Source organism: Leucopleurus acutus, assembly GCF_964270905.1.
Source record: "Leucopleurus acutus genome assembly, chromosome: X".
NCBI classification, from domain to species: Eukaryota; Metazoa; Chordata; class Mammalia; order Artiodactyla; family Delphinidae; genus Leucopleurus; species Leucopleurus acutus.
This window is the reverse complement of record NC_139148.1, coordinates 87,555,795-87,581,728: the sequence shown is the minus strand read 5'-3', so window position 1 is coordinate 87,581,728 and position 25,934 is coordinate 87,555,795. Positions and strand designations below refer to the sequence as shown.

The following is a 25,934-nucleotide window of genomic DNA, read 5'->3' as shown; positions in this document are numbered from 1 at the left end:
TTAGAAACGCTTCCTATATGAGAAGTTAGAGGACAATGGCCTTTCTAGAATAGAGTATTCATATCAGGAGTTAGATGGGTTGGGGCCAGGTCATGGACAGCCTTGAATGCTAGAACAAAGTGTTTGGGCTTTGTCCACATAGGCCAATGTTTTGCAAAGCTTGTTTAAAACACAGATTCCCAGGCCCCACCCTAACCTACTAAATCAACTTTTCTGGGTCACAGCTTAGGAAATCAGTATTATAAGTAAGCTCCACAGGTGTGTATGATGCACATTCAAGTTTCAGATCTATCAGATAGGCAGAAAGGAGCCCTTGGAAACTTTTTGATCAAAGGAGTGACATGTTGATAGAGGAATCATAGGAAGCTTGATAAGGACAGAAGATGTAGGATATAGAAACTAGCCAAGGAAACCATTTAAGTGACTGTTCAGATATGGACTTCACAAATCCTGATCTTTCTGGCTGGTGTCCTTGGAATTGTTCAGTCGATTCCTAATATTTCCCTGCAGGCCCTATTTGAATTTTCCACACAATTTGTTTGTTGTTTTAAATGACTAGGGCCCAGGCACCACAGCTTGACTGCCTAGGCTCAAATCCCAGCCGTACTATCTAAGCTGTTTTAGCTCAGACAAGCCACTTAACTTTTCTGCGCTTCAATGTCCTTATCTGTCAGCTGGAAATGATCATAGCCCCATCCCATAAGGGCATCGTGAGTATTAAATCACATCATAAACGACTTACAACAGTACCTGCCACATAATAAGCACTCAATTAATGCTTGTATTAATATTATTTAAACTAAAGAGCTCTTGGGATTTCCCTGGTGGTCCAGTGGTAAAGAATCCACCTTCCAATTCAGGGGACATGGGTTCGATCCCTGGTCGGGGAACTAAGATCCCACATGCCACGGGGCAACTAAGCCTGTGTGCCACAACCACTGAGCTTGTATGCCTCAATGAGAGAGCCCGTGTGCCACAAATTACAGAGCCCACGCACTCTGCAGCCCGTGCACCACAACTAGAGAGAGAAAACCCACACACCACAACTAGAGAGAAGTCCGCGCACCACAACAAAAGATCCCACGTGCTGCAACTAAGACCCGATGCAGCCAAAAAAAAAAAGAAAAAAGAAAATTAATAATAATAAAAGAAAACTAAAGAGCTCTTTCATTTATTCCAAGTTATATAATAGTTAAAGCTAATCTTCACCAACAAAGTGTTAAATTTGCCCATCCAGAATATTAAACCCAAGCCCTAGACTTTTTGTTTAATGAGTTGTATTTCAAAGCATGATTCTTCACTAAATTTAACATATGATTATCCTTCATAAAATAAGTCTAAATAGAGGACAAATTGTTCTTCCCACTGAACGTTTTAATCTATGGTTAGTTCTTGGCTATGAATTATATATCTTTTAAAACTTTGTACCTTTTATATTGCTACTAGCTTTCAGTGAATGCTCTTTATGATATTCATTTCAGAAAAAAAGAATGAACTCTTTTTTGTTCTTATAGGGGACTGATAATGGACTGATAATGCAAAGATATATATCTCATCTGGTGTCAGTGAGCTCACGATGTACTGTGGGTGCAGTGACAGCTTTTTCAAGGAATGAGAAATTCTCTTTAGATGCCTACTTGGTAGTTTGTGAACTTTTGGCTTCTGCTTCACTTTTCTTCCAGGCCTCACCGGAATAGAAGCTTCTCCTAGTCTCTCCAGTTTCTGTTGACAGTCAGCTGCCTGAAGCAACTCTCAAGATGTACCTTCAAGCTTGAAGGCAGAGAGGGAAGGAAACAGCTGAAGACCCATCATAGCTACCTACACACTTCTGAGACAGGCTGAGCCAAGAAATTGCCTTAGACTCTTCTTTCTGCTTTCAGAAACAAAGTCTCTTCCAACTTTGTTCACTTACGTTCTGCTAGATGGTTGAAAAAGATGGGTTTGTGACATGGCTCGTTAAGGTTCTTTTTTATATTTTGAACAGATGAATATCTATTTTCCCTACTACCATCTCCCTCATTGTCCATTTCCCTTCACTGGAGTCAGTCACTGTTACCAGTTTCTTGTGTATCCTTCTTGAGATATTCTATGCATATTTGTATATGTACACCCCTAATTTTTATACAATTGTAGCATACCATAAATGCTATTCTGCACCCTACTTTTTTCACTTTTTACATAGAAGGCTGTTTCATATCAGTACATAAAGAGCTTCTTTATGGCTACATGGCTGCACAGCGTTCCATAATTATTAGAGATATACCAGAATTTATTTAAGCAGTTCTTTGTTGATGGATGTTTAGGTAGTGTCCAACCTTTGGCTGTTATAAACATGCTTATACATATTATATTTCACATGTGAGAGTATATCTCTAGGAGAAATTGATTAGGACACTTTGGTCATTGGCTTGTTCAGTTGCTTGGTGGCGATAAAACCACAGTACTACGTGTGGAATCAAAGATTCTAGGAGGCCTAGCCATGCCTAACTACACCGATGTCATGGGATGTTAAGCTAGACAGAATCTTGGAGATCCCAGAGAGGACCAAGATCACACAAAGATTTAGAAGCAGATCCAGGATTAAAACCCACAGTGTTTTACTCCAGTCTATAATGTAGCTCTTTTTACTACACCAGACTGCTGTGGGTCAGAGAGATTTGGCATGGCCTGATTTCTGTCCTGCCAGGCAGGACTGTGCATTATCTGGCCCACGGTGATCTCACTACCCTGTCTTTACATGATTTCTCTTCCCGGGATCTGACTTTGCCAACCTAATTTATCCTACTTTTCCCTGCTGCTCTGACTTCTCCCACTAATAATAACTCCATCTTTTTTAAAAGTTAGAACTGAAGTCCTTGACAGTTGGGGGACCCTTTAGTAGTAAAGCCAAGTAGGAGAGGCAGGAGTACTGGGAAGGATGTCTGGTAATGGCGTAAGATTTATGATCTTACACAAGCTTTCTACTCTTAGTTCATCTGTTGAGTCATCGTATAGTGTAGGAGGAGTCCCTTTCTCTTCTTGGCACGGCTGGAATATCTCCTTTCCTTGGCCATAAGGTCAAACACCTTAAGGTCCAACAAGCATATAATGTGCCCAATAGGAAAGAATATGAAAGTGTGTGCGGATAGTTTAGTTCTTACTGAATTGTGCTAGGGAGCAAACTACAGGTGATATTCTTCATGGGCAGCCCAAGGAAATCAAGGACCCATGTGTGGACTGACTCTTAAGTCTATCTTCACTTTGGCTCAGGCCACAGAGGGGTCAACTGCTGCCAGTATTTTATGAAATGCTCACTATGATGATGGATAAAATTGTTTTAGGAGCAGATTGTAGAGCTATCCCTGGGACAGCTTTTCTCAAGTTATGATCCTCTGAGCACTTGCATTACTCGAAGGATGGGGCCCTGGAATCTGCAAGTAGTCTTCTTTCCCAAATAACTCTTATGTGAATGTAACTATGAGAACTACTTCCTAAGGAATGGTAAATTGAGAAGGTGGTTGTGAGCCTTCGAATTTGGGGTGGCCTGTAAAATTAGTGAGAAGAGCTGACCAGCAATTCCAGGTAGCATATGGATATTTCATTTGAGAGGATATAAAGACTGGGTTAGGTGCCTCCTATGTGCTTCCACAGATTCTGTGCTTCTATCATAACCCTTGTCACACTGTATTGTAGTTGAATGTTTTTGTCCCTTCCCCTATAATCCAGAGGGTTCTTAGTTGTGAGCAACAGAAATTGATTGGCTAATTTAAGCAGAAAATGCTTGTCTTAAAAGCATATTGAATAGCTCCCAGAATCACAAGTTGGACTGGAGAACCAGACTCAGGGCTACACAGCCAACATCACAGCTGTCACTATTACTACCGCCATGCTAGCACCATTAGTGGGTTGGCTTAGGTCCTCAGAGATGCAGAAACCAAGCTGGGATTAGATATGCAGGAGATTTATTGGGGAAAATGTCAGTGAGAGAACATAGGGAGGAAGCTGGGAGAGATGTTAAACTGCAGTGTAAATCTGACCTTTATGGATGAGAGAAGGAAAGAAGAAGGTTAGGTAGGAAGTGTCGTAGACTGAAGTGCAGTGCTAATAAAGTTTGACCAGGCTGATGGGGAGTTCTGTTGCCACAGTCACAGGCCACATAGTCCTGTGTCTCCCAGAAATGGGGCTGACTTAGTATCCCTGCTGTGCTCAGTCACTGGCTGGGAGCAGTGTGGCTTCAGAGCAAAGCAGCAAATATTGGGGTGAATTTAAAGCACAGCAGCTGGGGCAAAGGTCAATGACACTTCCCACATTGGAAGAACCAAGAGGCACATTTTCATGACTGTCTGAATTGGAGAAGATTGTCCACTTCTTTGGGTCACTGGCTCCCAATTCAAGGGATGGATCCTTGGATTGAGGGAGCCTAAGTCACATGCCTGTGCCCCAACTACAAGGGGGCCCTGCTTCTTAGCAAGAGTCCTGTGTCCTCTCCCCCAGATAAAGGGTTCAAATGCTGTACAGCGACACCCCTAAAAGGACAAATGTCTATTATACCATTACACTCTGTGAACCCCTTGAGAGCAGAGATCTTTGTCTTACTGCTATTACAAATAAATGTTTATTGAAATAACTGAATGAATGTGGCCAGCTAGTGTTCAAATGACCTTGTACACACACACACACACACACACACACACACACACACACACACACAATCAATCAATTTAGCCATCAGGGAAATGCAAATGAAAAACCACTAGGATGGTTATAATGAAAAAAGATAAGTGCCGTTGAGGATGTGGAGAAACACAGTGCTGATAGAAATGTAAAATGGTGCAGCCACTTTGGAAAATGGATGGTGAGGGAGTGGCTTGGAAAAGGATAATCAAAAGTCTTTGTCCTCAGGGAGCTTAGAGCAAAAAGAGAAGGCCCAGAGGATACCTGACTGATTTTGCATTACATATCTCTTAAGGATTCTAACAGTCCAAACCGAGCATTCTACAGACGGAAGCCATTCTTCCATCCTAACTACTGATTCTCCAGGCCTTGTCCATCACCTCTCACCAGATAGTGTTCTGTGACTGGACTATCAGCCACTTGCAGCACATCTCTCTCCTTCCTCTCCTCTTCCCTCATGGATGCCAGCTACCTCTTATGAATCAGCTCTGGCTGTAGGGGCTTTGTAAGCTCAAACCTATCTCCGAACCTTACGTAGTTCAGAGGGGTTCTGAAAGCTGATAAATACGCCAAGAGCTTTTCGATCAAACTGCTTTTAGACCCGTTCTCTGTTCCTGCTGAGTCGGGGGCTGGAGGTAGGGGGAGTGGGGAGTCAAATCTTGGGTCTCCCTTTCTTGCAGAACCAAACCCCTGAACATGGCCCTAGCATTCAAGGGGAAGCACGGGGTTATCACCTCAGATGATCAGTCCTTGGGAGAACAGTGCTCCTAATGGGGAAGGGGTTCCCAGGCCCTCAGCAGTCTGATGAATATCAACATTTCCAGGTCTGTAGTCTTAAGAAGAGTAAAGGGCTGGAGTCTAGAGATTGTCTAAAAGAGGAAGGAGAGTTGGACAGAAACAGGGCAAATTCTCAGTCAGTTTCTCCCAGCAGGGCAAAAGGAACAAGGAAATAAGAGACCAGAGGATTTAGTGACCTAAAGCGCCAGAGAGTCCTAGGGCTGAAAACAGAGAAGCTAGTGGGTGAGGGGGATCAAATGGTAGGAGATTTACACGTATATATCAACCTTGGGGGTCCAAAAAAAATGTAACAGTAGGGTCTCTGCCTTCAAGGAGCTTATGGTAATTTAGTGGTGAAATAAAGATTAATATACTTGAAATAATTTGTAATTTGGTGCTAAACTGTGGGATTGACCCAAAAAAGTGCTGTAGGAGCTCTGAGAAGGGAGAGATCATGTGGGCTGACATCCTCTGTGAGCTGAATGGCTGACTGAGGCAGTAGGTGCCCCACAGGACTTTATGCTCCAGCTACAGTGGCTACAGCTTTTAGAGATGAGTGTGCCTGAGTCTTGTATGTTTTCCTGGAGGAAACACGGGAGGAAGCTTCATCATCATCACTATTTGTTAATCACTATCATCAACAAGAACCACAATAAACATTGAGCATCCCTCCCTGAGTCTACACTTCTGTTTAGGAGGCAGGGCAGACAGAAGGAGTTGAAGGACTAGAGCAAGAGAGTATATGCCAGTAGCACGAAGACAGAGGGAAAAGTGAGAGCTGGGGAGGTGAGGGAAGGCTTCCTGGAGGAGGTAATACTTGAACTGACCCTTGAAAGAAGATTAGGCTTTGGGCTAATGCAGAAAAGAGTGAAGGGGGTTGTAAACGGCCTCAACACGGCACTGAGAGAGCAAGGCAAGTGTGATTAAGTAAGAAAACCTGCTGGACTGAAGCAAAGGGTGTGGCAGGGTAGCGTGGGTGATGAAGTTGGAGAGGAAAATAGTCTGATGATTATAGAGAGCCTTAAATGTCAGACAGAAGGAGTCATATTGGAACAAAGTAGGAAGGCAGTGTAGGTTTGTGTATTTGGGGAATGAGAAGGGCACAAGGAAGGAGAGGCTAAAAGAAAAACATGGGGATTCTACATTCTTCCTAGTTTCAGTCTCCCATGTCAGGGTGGCCAACTCATCCCAACACAGCAAACAGATGAGTTTCTCACCCTACTTGTGATCCATCTTGGGAATAGGTCCTGAAGAAGCCTACAAGAAGTTCTGCACCGTTATACTGTTGGCAGAGAACTTTGTGCCTTTTGGAAAGGCCCAAGCCATCAACACTATGAAGTGTTCTCAGATAGCATTGCCCCGCCTTGTGAAACAGAAAGGAGGAAGGGTCAGCCTCCTAACCCAGCTGCTAACACAGGTACAGACCAAGATAGGACATCTGCTTCAAAAGCAACAACCTTTTGAAGCTGATCTGTTCTTGAATCAGCTCTGGGGAAAGGAGACAGCAATTGCAGGAATCTTAAAAACCAATACAACAGCAAGACTAAGCCTTTCTTGAAGCCATCATTTTGGTGGCTGCTACTTGGCCACTCCTCACATAGATCTTTTTTACTGACTGCCTGCAGCAAAAGGAGATTGGCACAGGCTACATTTATATTATTACCAGGAGGCAGATGTTTTCTCTTTTCCCCTGGGGTTTAGAATTATGCAAATGAAGGCACAAAAACAAAAGCTCAGCAAGGTGGGGGAAGATTGCTCTTAAGAATCTAGGCAATTTTCAGAGCTCTTTAAGACACACCTCTCAGTTCTTACTAACAGCTCTCCTGGCTCCTCTCCAGTCTATTTAGAATTTGGCACCTCTTTAGAACCTTACAGCCAAAGACCTGAAAATTCATTCTTAAGTTCCCATCCTGGCCTCATTTTGCAAGTGGAGAAATTAAGGCATATAATATGGGTCTGTGGGCTGACTTTGAGTCTTTCTTTGACATTCCCTCTTTCTCTTTCTTCCTTCTGCTACATACACTCTCGCTTGGAAAGGAAACTCTACGGCCCAATTGCCCTCCAGGTCTCTCCCCAGCCCCACCTTGATAAAATCTGTAGGGCAATAGGACCTAGGGAAATTTAACCCTGAGGCCGAGAGAGACATTCCTGCTTAACCGCCTGGCTTGAGCGAGTGTGGAAGCGAGCTAGTTAGGGAGGGCGGGGTAGAACTGGGGATCTGCTGCTGTTGGCGAAGAGGAAAGCTGTGGCTCCCTCCAGGGTCCGGGGGTCGTGATGAGAAGTGCTTCTGAAGGTTGACCCAAGCCCCTTTTTGTCGCGCCTCTGTGCACCGAGCATCCTTCATCTGCCCGCCCTGGAAGTCGCAGGCTGGTTTTTTTGGCCCCAGCTGTCTCTCGCATTTCGTGCAGCCCCGCCATCGGTGCCTTCGTTCCTGAAGCCACCGACCTCTCACAGCTGGAACTGCGAGCCAGGCAGGACTCCGACAGCAGACGGCGCCCAAGAGTTTGCCGACGTCCGTCGGGCCGGGTTGGCGCCCCGCACGTCGTGTTTTTCGCTAGTAAAGTTTCTCTGTGGAAAAGAAGCCCCTCCAGCTTTCTCTTGATCCTGCAGCGGGCGCGTGCTCTGCTTCTCTCCCCGGTGACTGCGCTCGGGGCCGGGGTTGTGACTTTGCTCCTGTCCCTGGCCTGGCGGCCTTGGGGGCGGAGCTTGGGGAATTGGAGGAGCCGCCGTGAGAACTCTTGACTGAGCGAGGGTGCGGAGAGACCGCCGGCGAGCAGGCGAGCTAATAGCCGCAGCCTAGCATTAGCTAGGGTGCCTGGGCAGTGAACTGGATCCCCGAAGGGACGCTCAGGCTGCGCCCCGTCTTCTGCCCTCGCTCAGTTCTCAGCTGATTTGAGAGAGCACACTGGTCAGGGCTCCTCAAGAGGAGCTGCTGAGTGTCGGTGCCCGCGAGAGTGGCTACCCGTCCTGCCTGGGGGGCTGCGAAAGGCGGAGCCGCCACGGAAACAGCTGTTCCCATGGCTCTTGACGCGCCTGGAATTGGACTCCGGACTGGGCGCTAAGATGATTGCTTTTGCCTTGTCCAACTTCCACAGCACGTAGTTGACGATTGGAATCCTGGGCCAATCAAGAGTCTAGTTTCAAAGTGGTACTCCTGGGCTCTTCATCCCAGACTCCAACAAGTCTAATTTGAGACGAGAAGAGAGCGGTCTCCTGCTCTAACTAGTAGATCTCCGTTCTGGAATTGGACTTGACAGCTCTCCTCACCAATACTTGCACTGCAGTGGTTACAGGGTTCTCTTGGGAGGTGGGGATGGGAGTGCTCTGAAGACCAGACCACAACACTCAGAACCTCGACAATGGACCGAGTTTTTGAAATTCCTGAGGAGCCAAGCGTGGAGCCGATATCCTCTCTGGAGGAAGATGTCATCCGTGGGACGAACCCCCGATTTACCTTTCCATTTGGCATCCTCTTCTCCACGTTTTTGTACTGTGGGGAGGCAGCATCTGCCTTGTACATGGTTAGAATCTATCGGAAGAATAGTGAAACCTACTGGATGGCATACACCTTTTCCTTCTTTATGTTTTCATCCATTATGGTCCAGTTGACCCTCATTTTTGTCCACAGAGATCTGGCCAAAGACAAGCCACTATCATTGTTTATGCATCTAATCCTCTTGGGACCTGTTATCAGGTGAGCAACTTTTAAATCTTTTCCCTCCTCCCCTACCCCCCAACTGTGCAGAGAAAGATGAATTTAATATTTTTAAGACTGTTACTGTGCCTTGAATCGAATCGATTCTCCCATTCCCTCCCACTCTTGGTTTCCCTGCCTACCATCCAAAAAGTCTTATCTGCAGTCTTAAGTGCCACCACAATGAACATATGGCATGTACCTGTGTTCCGAAACCATGTATGGTACCGTTAATAAGACTTCATTTGACAATGTTTGCTATCTGGATTCGGGTTGTGAAATTGGTATGAGACCAATTGATGTGGTCACCTTGTAAACACAGGCTATAGCTTCAGAGTGTGTTATTTTGACTCTGCCTTTTAGATGCTCTTTAAATTGGATGGAAGTTCCTTACCCCCTCCATCCCATCTCACATTCAGTTTCTTTACCCTGAGTTGCTTGGGCTGCTGCTACTGATATTTTCAAATTTTCTGGAGTTATTTGACATCTGGAAAGTATTTTAAGCCATTTGTGCTCATCTGGTACCCAAACCCATTGTAGTTTATTTTTCTCTGTCAGTTTATTGGTCTCCTATTTATCTCTGTATCTTTCTGCAATAAAGGTACACGGTTAGAAGGGGGCAAAGGAAGATAGCCTATCTCTCCATCTGGATGCTGTAGCACAATGTAATAGTATTGAGTCTTTCCATTCAGATTGTTTTGAAGGGACAAGAATGTGCCTTCAGGGAGATCAGCTGGGTGCTTTGTGACCACCTAGAGGGGTGGGATAGGGAGGGTGGAAGGGAGACACAAGAGGGAGGAGATATGGGGATATATATATATGTATAGCTGATTCACTTTGTTATAAAGCAGAAACTAACACACCATTGTAAAGCAACTATACTCCAATAAAGATGTTAAAAAACAAAAGAAAGAATGTGCCTTATCCTAGGAATACAGGCATCTGTGTCAGAAGTCTCATCTGGATGCTATGTGATTTTCAAGGTAGAGAGATGTTGCAAAACTTCTGAGGTCAGTAGGAAAGAATGGACCAAATTTATCTTGATTGCAAGAGAGGCAGAAACTTGCAGTCAGCTGAGGAATATGGGTCAGAGTGTTGATGTTGTAATTGCAATGGGAAGATATTTCATCCTTAGAAATAAACACAGTCTGAAGTTCAGGATGGAACTGCCCCCTTTAAAAAAATTATCAATATGTTTAAATGGGGAGGAATTGATTACGCTCCATCAGCGAAAATATGAGACAGAAACAGTGGCCTGGAATTCAGGAGACCTGGAATCTAGTTTGCCCTTGTCATTGACTAGTTACATGGCCTTGGTGAAATCCCTGAAGATGCCTTGAGCCTCAGGTCCTTCATCTGTAAAATAAATGGGTTGGGCTAGATCATGGGTCATAAACTCAAACACTTACGGGGGCCAGGCAGGTATCATAAATGAGTGAAGCAAGCCAAGAATGAGAAAAAACAGTAGTTTCCTGTGTGATGATAAGTAAAAATGAAGTCTCGGTGTTAGAGAAATGATGGAGTGTTAGTGAGTACTGTGGTAATCTGGAGTTCGCAAGATCTGCCTAAAGGAGGCCAGCCTCTCTACAGCTCCAGCCCATTGTTTCCCTGTTGGAATTCAGACCCCGTATTGCCAAGGCCGCAACTTTTCAGGACAAGCTCCCAAGACAGGATTTTATGTGAAATGGAATGATTGAACATGTTGACAACTGATTTTGGTAATTAAATAAAAGAACTGTCTGGGCCAAACACGCCACAGCTGTTCGTCAGATGTGACTCAACTGGCCTATGCAACCTCTGTACTAGGTAATCTAAAGGGCCTTTCCAGTTCTAAATCTTTGAAGTTAAACTGTGAAAGGAAGACCTCATCTCGAACTTGGAACCAAGATGTCATTTAGAGATGTCATTAGAGGAGCAAGGAAACCATTCTTCTTGCCCTTTTCAAATGCAATAAATTGAGTTAACGGATCAATCAATCTTAAGATGCAAATTTCAGTAAGTTCTGCCCCAGCTCCGTTTCTACTTCTCTTTGCTTTGTGGCCTCCCAAGCCATCTTTGATTTGGACCATCCATATGGAGTGTTGAGTACTATGTTTCATTTTTGTCATTTAGCTCCCACTAGAAATGATTGGAAAGCATTTATAATCTCAGTCAGCTACCCCACAGCAGGGAAAAAATAATTAAAAGCTCATAAATCATATCCTTGATAATGCTTATTTTCAAGGCAAATTACTTTTTAGGTAGGCAGGAACTTGATGAATGCTATTAGGCACATGAAGGTGTTTGGAGGTCCTGGCTCCCTTATATGAAATGCAAAGATACTTCTGAAAATGAAAATGTACTCTCATTTGCTGCCGCTTATAAGCAAGGCAAACACGCTTACTTAAACCAGTAAATGGCCTTAAGAATAGAAGCATAAACAGAATTCTTCATGCCACCGCCTCCCCCAATGTTTTATTCAGCAATAGTATTGATGGGCTTGGGTTAAAATCTAAACTCTCTTGGTGGAAATGCACTTATGCATTTTTCCTGAATAAGAAGAGAAAGTTGCTTTTTTTCCTTTTCTGTTCTCTCCTTCCATCTTTTTCTCTCCTGGATTTTAGAGTTTTCCCTACAACATGGATGTTTCCAACTACGTGCTTTAGGCCAGTACACATGCACCAGTCTCAAAGGGCTCCTGTGGAAAAATGATACAAATGAACTTATTTACAAAACAGACTCACAGACTTAGAAAACAAACTTATGGTTACCAAAGGGGAAAGGTGATGGGGGGAGGGATAAATTGGGAGTTTGGGATTGACATATACACACTACTATGTTTAAAATAGATAACCAACAAGGACCTACTGTATAGCACAAAGAACTCTGCTCAATATTCTGTAATTACCTAAATGGGAAAAGAATTTGAAAAAGAATAGATATATGTATATGTATAACTGAATCACTTTGCTGTACACCTGAAGCTAACACAACATTGTAAATCAACTATAGTCCAATATAAAATATTTTTTTTTAAAAAAGGGATCCTGTGGAGAATGGCAGCCAGCACTGTTCCAAGCTTTTCTATTGGGAGCCAAAGGCCTAGAGAGCATATAAATCTGAGCTCGTCTTTGGTCTGTTTTTTTTTTTTGTTGTTGTTAAATTACATTGCCATTATTAATTATTATCTTCTCCTTCCATCACTTCTCACCCTGTATTCTTTTTTTCCTTCTAACTCTTTCATTTACTCAGCAAATATTTATCAAATGCCCACTATGTGATAAGGGCGGTGAGTAAGATAAATGCAACCCGTGCACTCAGCCTATCAGGAAAGACTGCTTAGTTTTTGACACAACTGTTCTTACTTAGAAGAAACAGTTCACAGTTTCCATTTATTTCAGTGTGAGTGGGGGAAGTAGTAACTCAGGTGTTCCAAAACAAGATGTTCTAGTTGCTTCTCTTTTCACCACATCAGAACTGCTAAAGACTTCTGATTTATATGGGGGATATGGGACGGGTACAGCAGGAAATGTGGTCTTAATATTATTTCAAGGATGATAAGATCTCCTAAGTATGTTTTACTCTTTGTAGAGAAAGAATGAAGTTTAAAAGGCTATTGTTCCCAAACAGGTCAAGAGGCCCCAGAACAACCTTTAAAGAGATCTTTTGAGGTTCCCTAGGTATATAGTATATTCGGTTCTGAGTTGTCAAGCCTTTTAAGTACCTCTGTTGCTAAATGGCTTTCCTGTGTATTTGAGAGATTTTTCCAGATCCCTTCCAAGACTTTTTGGCTGAGACAGTTATAGTTGTGGGCTTTGTTTTGAAAAAGCAGAGCTCAAAAGTTCTGATTATGGAGCTGAAAGCTTTGAATAAGGAATGCTTTACCTCAGGAACCTGAGGTGTTATGAAAACCAGAGCCTTTTGGAACCTTCATCATTTTCTCTCAACAAATTTTTAATGTCTTTGTGTTCTAGCCATTTTTCTGTCACAGGCTTATTCTTAAGTCCTCAAACACTTCTGAATTGGCGTTCTTAGGTTGGTCGATTGCCAACCCAACACAAAGGATTTAGACTGAAGTGACACGTGGAAGGCATGACCAACTCCTTGCCTCATGAGAAATGAGTAGAACAGGAGAGAAGGAATGGCAAAAAGCACAGCCCTCCTGAGTTATTTTTACCCCCTCACTACAACTTTCCTTCCTAGGACAGCTTTAGTTAAGTACTCATGATGCTTTACTTCTGCAGATGTTTGGAAGCCATGATTAAGTACCTCACACTGTGGAAGAAAGGAGGGCAGGAGGAGCCCTATGTCAGCCTCACCCGAAAGAAGATGCTAATAAATGGCGAGGAGGTGCTGATAGAATGGGAGGTGGGCCACTCCATCCGGACCCTGGCTATGCACCGCAGTGCCTACAAACGTATGTCACAGATCCAAGCCTTCCTGGGCTCAGTGCCCCAGCTGACCTGTCAGCTCTATGTGACCCTGATCTCTGCAGAGGTCCCCGTGGGTAGAGGTGAGTGGTGTCAGGAGAGGGGAGGGCTCCACTGAAATCAAGGGTCTTAGAAATCTAGACCTGAGTGTCCAATATACTGGCCACCAGCTTCATGTGGCTATTTAAATTAAAATTAAAAATTAAAAATTGATTTCCTCAGTCATACTAGCCACATTTCAAGTGCTCAGTAGCTATGTGTGCCTAGTGATTACTCTATTGGTATTATAGAACTAGTTCTATTGTACAGCACTGAGAGTCAACTTGGGGAGCCAGACATCTCAGGCCTACCAGATTTCTGAAACTGGGGTAAGGTGTTTAGACTAAAAATGCCGCAGAAAAACCCTCTCTGGACCCAGAAGAAGCGAGTAATACCAGAAGCCAGTAGGACATGTTCCCTACCCACAGTGTTTAAATTGTACTGAGTGTGTTTGGTTGGTTGGTTGGTTGGTTGGTTGGTTTAGGGATGGCTGCCTTTAAGTAAGAGGTTCCCAAATATTACGGATCATGAGAAAACATAATTACTGGATGAAAGCTTCCTTTAAAACTTACATCCCATACTCAGACCTGAATCAATCTGAGTGTGGGGAGGCCAAGAATCTGCATTTTTAACGTACTCCAGTTGATTCTGATCAGCCACTTTTGGGAACCGCTGATTTAATCACTCCTTCCAACTTCAGTGGGGAGAAAGAAAAAGGGGTGTGGAATGAATACTGATGCGAGTCAGGCCTGGTCCCGTTCTGACCTTCTCTGTAATCTTTAGAGGAAGTTACCAAAGAGGTCACTGTCTTAATTTCCCACTTGTAAAAGAGGGATCCCGAGATGAGTAAGCCTCTAGCTTGGGCTGGAGCTGGTACAGCTGTGGGTACAGCTTTGGACCGTTTCCTTATTATTAGGTGCTGACCCTGCTTGGCAAAGCCCTATGTTTCAAATAAAGGAGGAAATGTGCCCTCTTTTTTTCTCTACTAAGAATTGTTCATGAAGTTCTACTGGTCTTGAAGCTTTTTACATACCTAGAATTGACAGTAGTATGGGGAGAAAAATCTGGAAATGCTGATGCTCTTCCTCCTGAGAATTTTGAGGGTAATTACATCATCTAATTAAAATATGTATGCATTATAAAAGTAATACATGCACAAACCGGATGGCCTGCAGGTAATTGTATATGCACAGACTATTTCTAGAAAGATATGCAAGGAACCATTTACCTCTAGCGAGTGAAAATGAGAAGTCAGCTGACTTTTATTAGCTTTTACTTTATACCCTTTTATATGGTTTGGATTTCTTTTTACCGTGATCATGTATTACTATTTTTGGTCCTTATTCTTTTTAATTATAAAAATCAGACATGGTTATGGTAAAGACTCAAAACTGTACAGAATATATACAAAATAGGAGATGTAATCTCATTTCCCAAAGGTAATCTGTTTACCATTTAGTGTATATCCTTCCAGACTCTTTCCTTCCTCCCTCCCTCCCTCCCTCCCTCTCTCTCTTTCTCTCTTTCTCTTCCTTTCTTTCTCTCTCTCTCTCTCTTTTTCTTTCTTTCCTGTGCTATACAGCAGGTTCTCATTAGTTATCTATTTTATACAAAGTAGTGCAGACTTCTTTTTATTATGTAAATATAAACATACATATAACATATATATGTGTATATATATATTTGCCCAAAAAGGAAAATTAAACATTCTATTCAGCAGCATGTTTTTTTTCAAAAGTATGCCAATATTTCTTCAACAGTTATCTATATATATAATAATAATGATAAATATACTATATATTTCCTTTATATGAATTGGACCATTCTTTCTTATTTCCCTAATCTTCTGTTGGTAGGATTAAAGTTTGTTTATAATTTTTCCATCCATGCAAAAAAGTTTTTCTCTGATTACAGACTATGCTCCTGTGAACACCTTTATAAGCACCTGTGTACTGGAATGAGACTTTGTAGAATAACTTCTTAGCAGTAGAATTGCTGGGAGAAAAGATATGCATATTTAGAATTTTAGCAGTACTGCCAAAAGGTTGCATGAATTTGTATTCCCACCAGCAGTGTATGAAGATGCCTGTTTCTTTATATCTTAAACTAAATATTTATATAATTATAAAATAACTGTTTTAATAATTTACTTTATGAGTGAAACTGAGCATCATTTCATGTTTGGTCATTCTATTCTTTAAATATCTTATTTATATGTTACTCACTTTTTCTAGTGGGTTGTTTATCTTTTCCTTATTAATTTGGAGGATCTATTTACTTATTCTGGCTATTAATCCTTTCTCTGCTGTGGATAAGTGTGTATGTATACATTTGTATAATGTTCTGTATTTGTGTACATACACACATTCTAAATGTGCATATACATGTCATACATGTAACAGATGTGCAACACACTATATGTAAGAGACAATATACTTGTAGTATTTTCTGGCATTTTGAAGTATTACATTTTTATGTATTCAAATTCTTTATTGCTTTTAGGTCTTGTGCCTTTCAAAGGCCTTTCACAGCTCAGATCTAGTAGAGCAATTTAGCCTGATCTTCCAAACAGAATGAATTTTCACAATCAATTTGTCAATTCCCCCACCAGAAAACAAAACAAAGCAAAACAATAACAACAAAAGAAAAAACATTTTATTGAGACTGTGATTGGGATTGCATTCAATTATTTAGGTTATTTTGGAGGGAGTTTACATCTTTACAGGATCAGTCAATTTCATATTAGAAGATAATTTAAGTCTCCATTTCATTAAATATTTAAAAATCACTTCATCGAGGTACAATTGACAAACAAAAACCTCTACCTATTTAATGTGTACAACTTGATGAGTTTGGAGATAAATATACATCCGTGCAGCATCACTACACTCTGTGCCATAAATATGTGAGACCCGTAGCAAGAAAACTATACTTGACCCTGGGTATCTTCAGCGGATTGTTTCCAGGACCCCCTGCGGATACCAAAATCCGTAGATTCTCAAATTCCTTATATAAAATGGTGTAGTATTTGTGTATAACCTGTGTACATCCTCCCATATAGTTTACATCATCGCTAGGTTACTTATAATACCTAATACAATGTAAATACTATGCAAATAGTTATGAATATGATGTAAATGCTAAGTAAATAGTTGCCAGTACATGGCAAATTCAAGTTTTGCTTTTGGAACTTACTGGAATTTTTTCCCGAGTATTTTCTATCCATGGTTTTGGTTGAATCTGTGGATGCAGAGGGCCAACTATATACAAGTTTACCGAAGTACATGTCATTAAATATTTTTAAATATACTTCAGTAAAATTGTATCATTTTCTTATTATAGGGTTTTCACATTTTTGTAAGGCTTATGTCTAGATGTTCTATCAGTTTTGAAATCACCTGATTTCCTAAGTGTCAGGGTAACACCTAAACAAAGTAAATGCATCTCCTGTACTTCTGGAAATAGAGAATGGTGATGATGATGATGATGATGATAATAGGAGCTAACAGATAGCATTTACTATGTTCCAGGCATTTCTCTAATTATTTCATTTAAATCTTCACAACAACACTATGAGATACTTGTTATTATCCACATCTTACAAATGAGAAAACAGAGGCACCAAGAGGCTAAGCAAATTTCCCCACAAGGTTCCATAAGTAATAGATGGCAAAGAGGATTGGAATGCAGGACATCTGCCTTTAGGATCCGTGTTTCTAACTATAGGTCACTCTACAAAGGATGTAAGGGAATCTTTCTACAAGGCCTTGTTTTCAATTCTTCAGTGATTTCTCCTATTAAAAACTTTCTGACAACACCCTCTCTTTTAAGGTTTTGTGAATTACTTTTTGGTTTTAGTTTTCCTCATTTTCACCCACCCTCCTGTCTTCTCTTTGCTACCCCTTTTCTTATTCCTTTTTCTCTGGGAGGCCGTCTGGATCAGCATAGATGAGCAAATTTCACTAGCAGCATTATGACCTCTTATGGCATGTGTCTTTTTGTAGGGAGACAGATGGAAGGTGTTTTTACATTTATTGGAAGCATCAGGCTTTCTGCTTTTTATTACACTACTATCAATAAACGAGTTCTAAATTTTAGGGAAAGCATCACCACACTTGGCTGGCTGTACCTGATGTTCCAAACTCTACAAGGAGCATCAACTCTTGAGGATGGGACTTAGAGTGGTTTATAAAGCTAAGAGTATATCAAATCATTATGCTGTACACCTTAAACTAATACAATGTTATATGTCGATTATATCTCAATAAAGCTGGAAAAAATAATACATAATAAAAGTAAAGATAAGAGTAGACACTTTAAGAGAGCCTTCCAGTCTTTGAGACTGCAACCCTCTGCTTAGAGCTGGAAAAGATCTCGGAAACAACGCTGTGCTTCTTTCTGGGTTTCTATCAGAAGGTCTTTACTTTTCTTGCAGATTAAATTGACATTTCAATGGCTCTAGTTCCCTGGATCCAGTGTTTTTATGGGAACAGAAAGCTCCAGCTTTTCTTTTGGATGAGTATACTCTGGTGTCTCACTCTCCTTGAGAGCACTAGATTTTTCTTAGTGATTGGTATCCTCTGATATAAAGAAAGGAAGAAAAGGAAAGAGCCACTGTGTGACCTATAGTTGAGACTTAGGATAGCAGGATTAGAGGGCATCCTGATCCTTCAGGGCCCCTACTCTAACGCACAGTGGTATGGATGTTATGGGCTAGGAAATAGGATTTTAAAATTTTTAAACCACTCTGCCAGAAGTTTGGGGACTCCTAAAGTATACCAAAGCATTGGGAAATTGGTATTGCTGATGAGTAATACAAGCAACTCTAGAGTATGTCAGTGACCTAGGGGACCGAGGCACATGGATATTCAGTGAGTCGCACAAGCTCTCACACTGCTGAACCAAGCACTTCTAATCGTAGGTATGTTATGGTGCCTCTCTAAACTCAGAATTCTTCATTAATTCCACAAACATTTGTTGAGCACCTACTATGCTCCAGGCAGTGTGCTAGGCTCTGGTGATACAGCAGTGAACAAAATAGACATGGTCCCTTCTGCTCTCATGGAATTTCCAGTATATATTTTATGTTCTAGAAGTATACACAAACAAGATTAGTTCCTTGAAGAAGATGTTCATCAAAGCAGGGACTTCTATAACCAAAGGCATTCTCTCTGAGTCTTCTAAGACTGGATTTTTTTCAGATCCAGTTCTCTCTGCCTCCAGCACTGTTTTCTCAGAAGCTTGTTTCATCAGGTAGATGCTGCCCATCCCTTTATATGTACTCTTCTTGTGTTAGTGACCTCTCAATGCTAGTGACCCCTCAGTGATGGTTCTGAGGCCCACTGTTTTTTTACTTTATTTTGTATGTTTATATGATTATTAAAATATTGGCAGTATATGTTCATTTCTTATTTCATGGGAAATTTAGAAACTAGGGAAATGTAGAAAAAATTAAAAACTGCCCCAATCCCTGTCACGCAAAATAATTTAGTTTATTTCCATTTTCTTTCTGTGTATGCTGTTTGTTTACATAGCTCTGTTCATTCGTAGGTTTGCTCTTGACTTGGGCCCTTGAGTCTCACCTATCATCTCTCTGGACCTCTGGGTCAGAGTACAAGCTTCACCAACATTGACTGATTATCTATTTTCTTCTGTTTCTTTTTTTTTCTTACAGCTGTGCTAATAGTCTTTTCCCTGATATCTGTCACCTATGGGGCTACCCTCTGCAATATGTTGGCTATCCAGATCAAGTACGATGAATACAAGATTCGCCTTGGTCCACTAGAAGTCCTGTGCATCACCATTTGGCGGACATTGGAGATCACCTCCCGCCTCATGATTCTCGTGCTCTTTTCAGCCACCTTGAAATTGAAGGCTGTGCCCTTCTTATTGCTGAACTTCCTGATCATCCTCTTTGAGCCTTGGGTTAAGTTCTGGAGGAGTGGTGCCCATATGCCCAATAACATTGAGAAAAATTTCAGCCGACTTGGCACCTTAGTGGTGTTGATTTCCGTTACCATCCTCTATGCTGGCATCAACTTCTCTTGCTGGTCAGCTTTGCAGTTGAAGTTAGCAGACAGCGACCTTGTTGAGAAAGGTCAGAACTGGGGACATATGGGCCTGCACTATAGTGTGAGATTGTTAGAGAATGTGATCATGGTCTTGGTTTTTAAGTTCTTTGGAGTGAAAGTGTTACTGAATTACTGTCATTCCTTGATTGCCTTGCAGCTCATTATTGCTTATCTGATTTCCATTGGCTTCATGCTCCTTTTCTTCCAGTACTTGCACCCGTTGCGCTCACTCTTCACCCACAATGTAGTGGACTATCTCCACTGTGTATGCTGCTACCAGCACCCTCGGGGCAGGGTTGAGAACTCAGAGCCATCCATTGATGCTGAAGCAAGGCAAAGCATTGTCTGATTCTGTCTTTTGGGTATTTTGGGACGGGTTGGGGTTGCCAAGAGCAACTGTGAAATGGAAGGAGACGATGAGGCTTATGGGTGAGTACCCACCAGGACATTGTTTTGAATTTTCTGAAAGCCTATCAGAAGAAAGAGCAGCCCCAAATAGATTTTATTTCCTTAAGATTGACTACTATGTTTGGACACCAAGGTAACCACTGTGTACCTGGGAGGGTCAGATATATCATTCACATTCCTCCCACCCAGGTCAGCTGTCTGGCTGTCCTATGAGATAACTTACCTCCATGCACCTAAGGCTCTCTGTGACCTTTAAGCTCTGCTCATTCGCTTGAGCATTACTGAGGTTTCTGTGGGCTGAACCGAATGGCCCAGAATCCCACCAGAATATATCCTGACTGATCAGAGGATGTGCCTGCTTATCAGCTATGGGTACCTCCCGGGAAACAGTCTGACTTATGTGAAACCTGTAACTGTGAACGTGGCTGGGGTCTTTTAATTCCAGTGAGAAACACTGATTAAGAGGAAAACCCCCACTATTAAAAGAGCTGCTCCTTAAATGAGTTAGCTCTCCATTAGGACTTTACTAGTGATCATTCATCAAGGATCTTTCCTTTCAGTGGCCCTTCAAAGGCACACTCTGAGGAGGGAGTACAGAGTGGGTTTCCTTCAAGGCATAAAGCAGAATGACTATCTCAGGGACCTGCATGGGCCTCCACTGTGCTGAGTGGAGTGGTTGAATCAAAGCTCTCACTTCATGCCTCCTTATCAGGGATTCCCTCCAACATGGCTTTTCTGTGCTCGTTGACCAACATTTGATGTATATCTCAGAGAAGCTGAACTGTAATTGAAAATGTTTCTAATGTGTGGAAGAAATGAAGATTGCTTTGTGTTTCCTACTATCCTGAGTATTTTGTTGATTTGTTTTTTAGGGGAGAGAGAGGTAATAATAGCTAGGACATTGCCTTTATGTTGTTTGGGGTTGGGAGAGTGGCTAACACTCCAAGGTAGAGTGAAGGCAGAGGAGGGAAACGAGATCACATTAAATCATCATTGGTACTGCTTTCTGCCCACAGGATTTTATTTTCTAATAAGGAGCATATGCTTATCAACCATCTGCTCACTCCCACACCCCCAGGGGATGAATGCAGTTCTCCCTTCCTTATGTATCTTAATGTTTATATCTTATATGAGTTGGGTATTTTGATGAGAAAGTCAGCTGGATGCCTCTAAAGTCACCAAGGAATTGAAGTTACTATGGCCACTGCCTATTGGGATCGAGTATCCCAGCATCTACCTAACTAATGCTTGCCCCTCACAGACCAGGAAAGTGAGAACTCCTAGTAGCATGTACAGTTGTGCCCACCACAGTGCTGTGAAGAACTGTGAACAATCTAAGCTAAGGCTTTTCATTCTCATCCAGTTTTACTCTTGGGATCATGTTAAGAATTTATCTTTAGCCATTTCCCCTCCTCTTATACAGTGTCAGGACATTATGTTGGAAGAGCTCCCTCTTCTAAGTAGCAGGGCTATGGCCAGAATTGTCCTATTTGCTGATATGTCTAGTGTGGTTTTCCCATCTTCAACCACTGTTCGGGGCTAAATGGATTGCATACTTAATTGGGGGAGAGTGAAGTGACTTGCTTTGGATCAGTGGAGATTTCCTTTTTCAACCTAACTCCCGCATTCCTCATCCTCATCTTTCATGATGGAGATGTAGGTTGTTGTCATAAGAAGCACACACTGCTGTCCTCTGACTGTTATTCAAGGTGAATTTGAAAGAAAGAATCTACCAAACCTCCAGAAGAACACACTGCCTCTTTGGAATTCAAGCAACAATTTCTCCCTAATGGTTAATATGCCTTCCATTAAGAGCAAGAGCAGTGTGGAACCATAATTTGGTCCATAAAAGCCATGTGACTCAGCTACTTAAGGGTCAGATGCTATGAGAACACAGAGACACACAGTGAGCAAGGCAAGCCAATTAGAGCTGGAGTGGAGATACACACAGGGCAGAAAAATGTGCCTCATGCCAGACCAGGCATATTTCCCCCCATGTATCCTCTCCAGCCTCAGTGACTTTATATCCCAGGAATGCAGCGAGTTTAGGGTAAAGAGTGTGGAGCAAGTTCCACCTGAAAAACCTGCTGCCCTTACCTACAGAGAAGAGACACTAGTGATACATTATACAAATGAACCTTCAGAACCTCCTATAGGTGGTAGCCTTTCTGTTCCACAGCAATCTCATAAATACACAGGAGATGAAGAAATTGTGGAATACGGGGGGTAGAGCAGAGGAAAGTGCTCCCTTCCACCCGCAAACACTTCTTTAATTGACTACTCTCTTTTTATCCTCAAATCTTAAAGTAACACAGGGTACTTTTGTAGGGGCAAGTCTAACGGAGTGGGAGAGGAGGCAGAGATGGGGCCAGCAAATGGGTCTTGGAAAAGGAGTGCAGAATCACAAAGTTTGGGTGTAAATGCTAGGCCATTGTAACAACAACTATCCTCGTGTCATTGGAAAGTCAGTAGGCTAAAAAGTATGGGCAAATGAACATATTAAGGAAACGTATAAAATAAACTAATGGTCGTCAATTTCATTTGCTCCACAAATGCCTTAAAGACTATGGGCATAGAACCATGAGGCACTGTCAGATAATTAAATACTAGCTAATATTTATGAGCACTTACGATATGTGTGGCATAGTCCTATATATGCATTATTTCATTCAATCCTCAAAACAACTCTTAGGAGGGTAGGTAATGTTATTCCGCATTTTACAGATGAGAATTCTAAGGCATAGAAAAGTGAAGTGACCTGCCCGAGGTCACAGAGAGTGTCAGAGCCAGATTCAGTCTTGGGGACTCAGGCTCCAGACCTTACACTCTTGATTATGATGTAAACCTCTAAGTTCTCTTAGGTCCTTTGTGAAATTATTTTAATATGTTAGTGGTTTCAAGAATATTTTATGGACTATGGCTGGGTTCATATCAAGCATGCTTTCTCACAAACATTCCTTATCAAGGGGCACCACTCAGTTCACTCTAGAGAAGGGTCAAGTCCTAAAAAGCTTAGGATGAAAACCGAGCATGTGTTCACATGCACTTATAGGCTGGGGACTGGGAGAGTTAGGAAGTGGGGTTGCGGGGGAGGGGAAGGATGGTGAAGGGAATCATTTCCTTTCTAGTTTCAGGATTTTGTCTCCTGTATATTCTTAGACACACACCTTCTAGACCCTGGTTGTGGGAATAAAACTGGAGGGAGCAATTCCCAGTCAGGTTTGTATGAGTACTTCCTCCAGAAATAACCAATCAGAGCAGGGTAGTGCTGAAGCTCATTCTCTTATACTTTCTCTTGCCAACACTGCTCTTACTCCTGCTGAGAAGCTGACTCCCAGAGCAGGCCAGAGGATGGGGATGGTACAGAATAATGCCCCTCTGGGAGCTGTCACAGTCCTGAGAGACTAGGTCAACCTTGAGTGCTCTTTCAGCTAGCCCCCTCATCCCTGCACCTCACAAGGTCATAGTCCTTAGCATTACAGAATTGATTGCTACTTCCTGGGATAGGGCGAGGTGGGCGGCTGTAGGGTTGGGTACTCCCCAGAACATTCCATCTAAATCCATGAGACTCTGTCTCTGAGAAATCTTTTAGTACAAAATCAGTTGACTCTGGACCGTCCAAAATATTTATCCAAGAATGGAGATGCTCCTTCTCTGAAGATTTTGCTATTGGGCTTTATTACTGTTGGGAGGCGGGGATATTGAGTAATACCCTCTGAACTGAGAAGGAACTTTAAGACCGAAAAGTGAAGCAGGCAACTCCATGAAGTACAATTATGAAGTTTATTGGGGGTAACTTACATACAGGCAGGATCGGGTGGACAATGATCCAGAGGTATTCACAGCTGCACTGTGTGCCCCCGAAGGGGGCATGGGGGAGTTTAAAGGGCCAAAGCTAAAAATAGAATCTGGTTACCAAGGGAGAAGCACGGCTGCACCTGTGGGAACCAGGCTTTTTTCCTCCCCCACCCCAGGGGTCTCATTACCATTACCCATCTATGTCAGCAGAAGGTATTCTTCTAGTTTTCATATCAGATGAAGGCAAGGGTAAAAGTTGATACGGAACTTATCTGGCTTGGGTGCATTCCTAGTGAGTAGGCTAAAGCTCAGTCATGCAGAAAGGGGAGGGGGTAGGACTGCGGGCCTAAGATGGAGCTGACAAAATGGAGTCAGTGTGGTGCAGCCACACAATTACTATCTTCAGGGGACACATATGCCCATAATCTTATCATGCCTTTCCTCCTAAAAGACTGGCACCATCAGTCACACACTTTAGACCTTAGAGCCTGTGGGGTGCACAGTGAAAGTATGTTATGGGCCTTGGCAACAAAGCTTATACCATGTGAACCTGGGAAGCAGCAAGGCCAATCTGTGTGAGATATGAGAACTACCTGTGAAAACACATTTCCATGTATAGAAGTAACTAACATCTGAATAACACTTTATAATATTCAAGACACACACATATTGCTCTCTTACCAATGTGCCATTGTTAGCACAAGCCCTCTGAGTTGTACACATGAATTTGCATTGTTCTAATGAGAGGAATAAATTAGGAGGATGGGATTAACATATACACACTACTATGTATAAAATAGATGAACAACAAGGTCTTACTGTATAGCACAGGGAATTATAATCAATATCTTATAATAACCTATATTGGAAAAGAGACTGAAAAAGAACTGAAAAAGAAACTGAATCACTTTGCTGTACACTTGAAGCTAACACAATCTTGTAAATCAACTACACTTGAATTAAAAAAAGAAGAAGCCTGGCAAGAAGGATGATGTAATAAGGATAAATAAATTTAGCCATGAGTGTATTAAATAAATAAATAAATACAATAGCTAACTTTCAATTCAATTCATCAAACAATTATTAAACTCTTATTCTGTGCCTGTAAAACCGATACAAATATCTCAACGTGCTACATAGATGCTGAAAGACAACTGAATCCAAAATATCAAGTGTATAGCAGAGGGAGGAACACTCCCAAACTCATTCTACGAGGCCAACATCACCCTGATACCAAAACCAGACAAAGATGTCACAAAAAAGAAAACTACAGGCCAATATCACCAATGAACATAGATGCAAAAATCCTCAACAAAAAACTAGCAAACAGAATCCAACAGCACATTAAAAGGATCATACACCATGATCAAGTGGGGTTTATCCCAGGAATGCAAGGATTCTTCAATATATTCAAATCAATCAATGTGATACACCATATTAACAAATTGAAGGAGAAAAACCATATGGTCATCTCAATAGATGCAGAGAAAGCTTTTGACATAATTCAACACCCATTTATGAAAAAAACCCACCAGAAAGTAGGCATAGAGGGAACTTACCTCAACATAATAAAGGCCATATATGACAAACCCACAGCCAATATCGTCCTCAATGGTGAAAAACTGAAACCATTTCCACTAAGATCAGGAACAAGACAACGTTGCCCACTCTCACCACTATTATTCAACATTGTTTTGGAAGTTTTAGCCAAAGCAATCAGAGAAGGAAAAGAAATAAAAGGAATCCAAATCGAAAAAGAGAAAGTAAAGCTGTCACTGTTTGCAGATGACATGGTACTATACATAGAGGATCCTAAAGATGGTACCAGAAAGCTACCAGAGCTAATTAACGTTTTGGTAAAGTAGCAGGATACAAAATTAATTTACAGAAATCTCTGGCATTCCTATACACTAACGATGAAAAATCTGAAAGTGAAATTAAGAAAACACTCCCATTTACCATTGCAACAAAAAGAATAAAATATCTAGGAATAAACCTACCTAAGGAGACAAAAGACCTGTATGCAGAAAATTATAAGACACTGATGAAAGAAATTAAAGATGATACAAATAGATGGAGAGATAT

At 41.8% G+C, this 25,934-nt stretch overlaps 2 protein-coding genes across 2 annotated transcripts in view; both read left to right on the top strand.

Annotated features, from left to right (window-relative positions):
- TRMT2B (tRNA methyltransferase 2 homolog B) overlaps positions 1–4,548 on the top strand; it is a gene marked incomplete at its 5' end in the record, with an annotated part of 86,232 nt that extends 81,684 nt beyond the window's left edge. The window contains 1 exon segment of the mRNA XM_082865123.1: positions 1,683–4,548.
- Positions 4,549–8,789: 4,241 nt separating this feature from the next.
- XKRX (XK related X-linked) lies at positions 8,790–19,992 on the top strand (the record flags this gene model as incomplete). The annotated part of the gene is made up of 3 exons (XM_082865269.1): positions 8,790–9,124; positions 13,348–13,616; positions 19,247–19,992. The coding sequence occupies 3 exons, from the start codon at positions 8,790–8,792 to the stop codon at positions 19,990–19,992; spliced, it is 1,350 nt and encodes a 449-aa protein (XP_082721395.1).
- Positions 19,993–25,934: the final 5,942 nt, after the last annotated feature.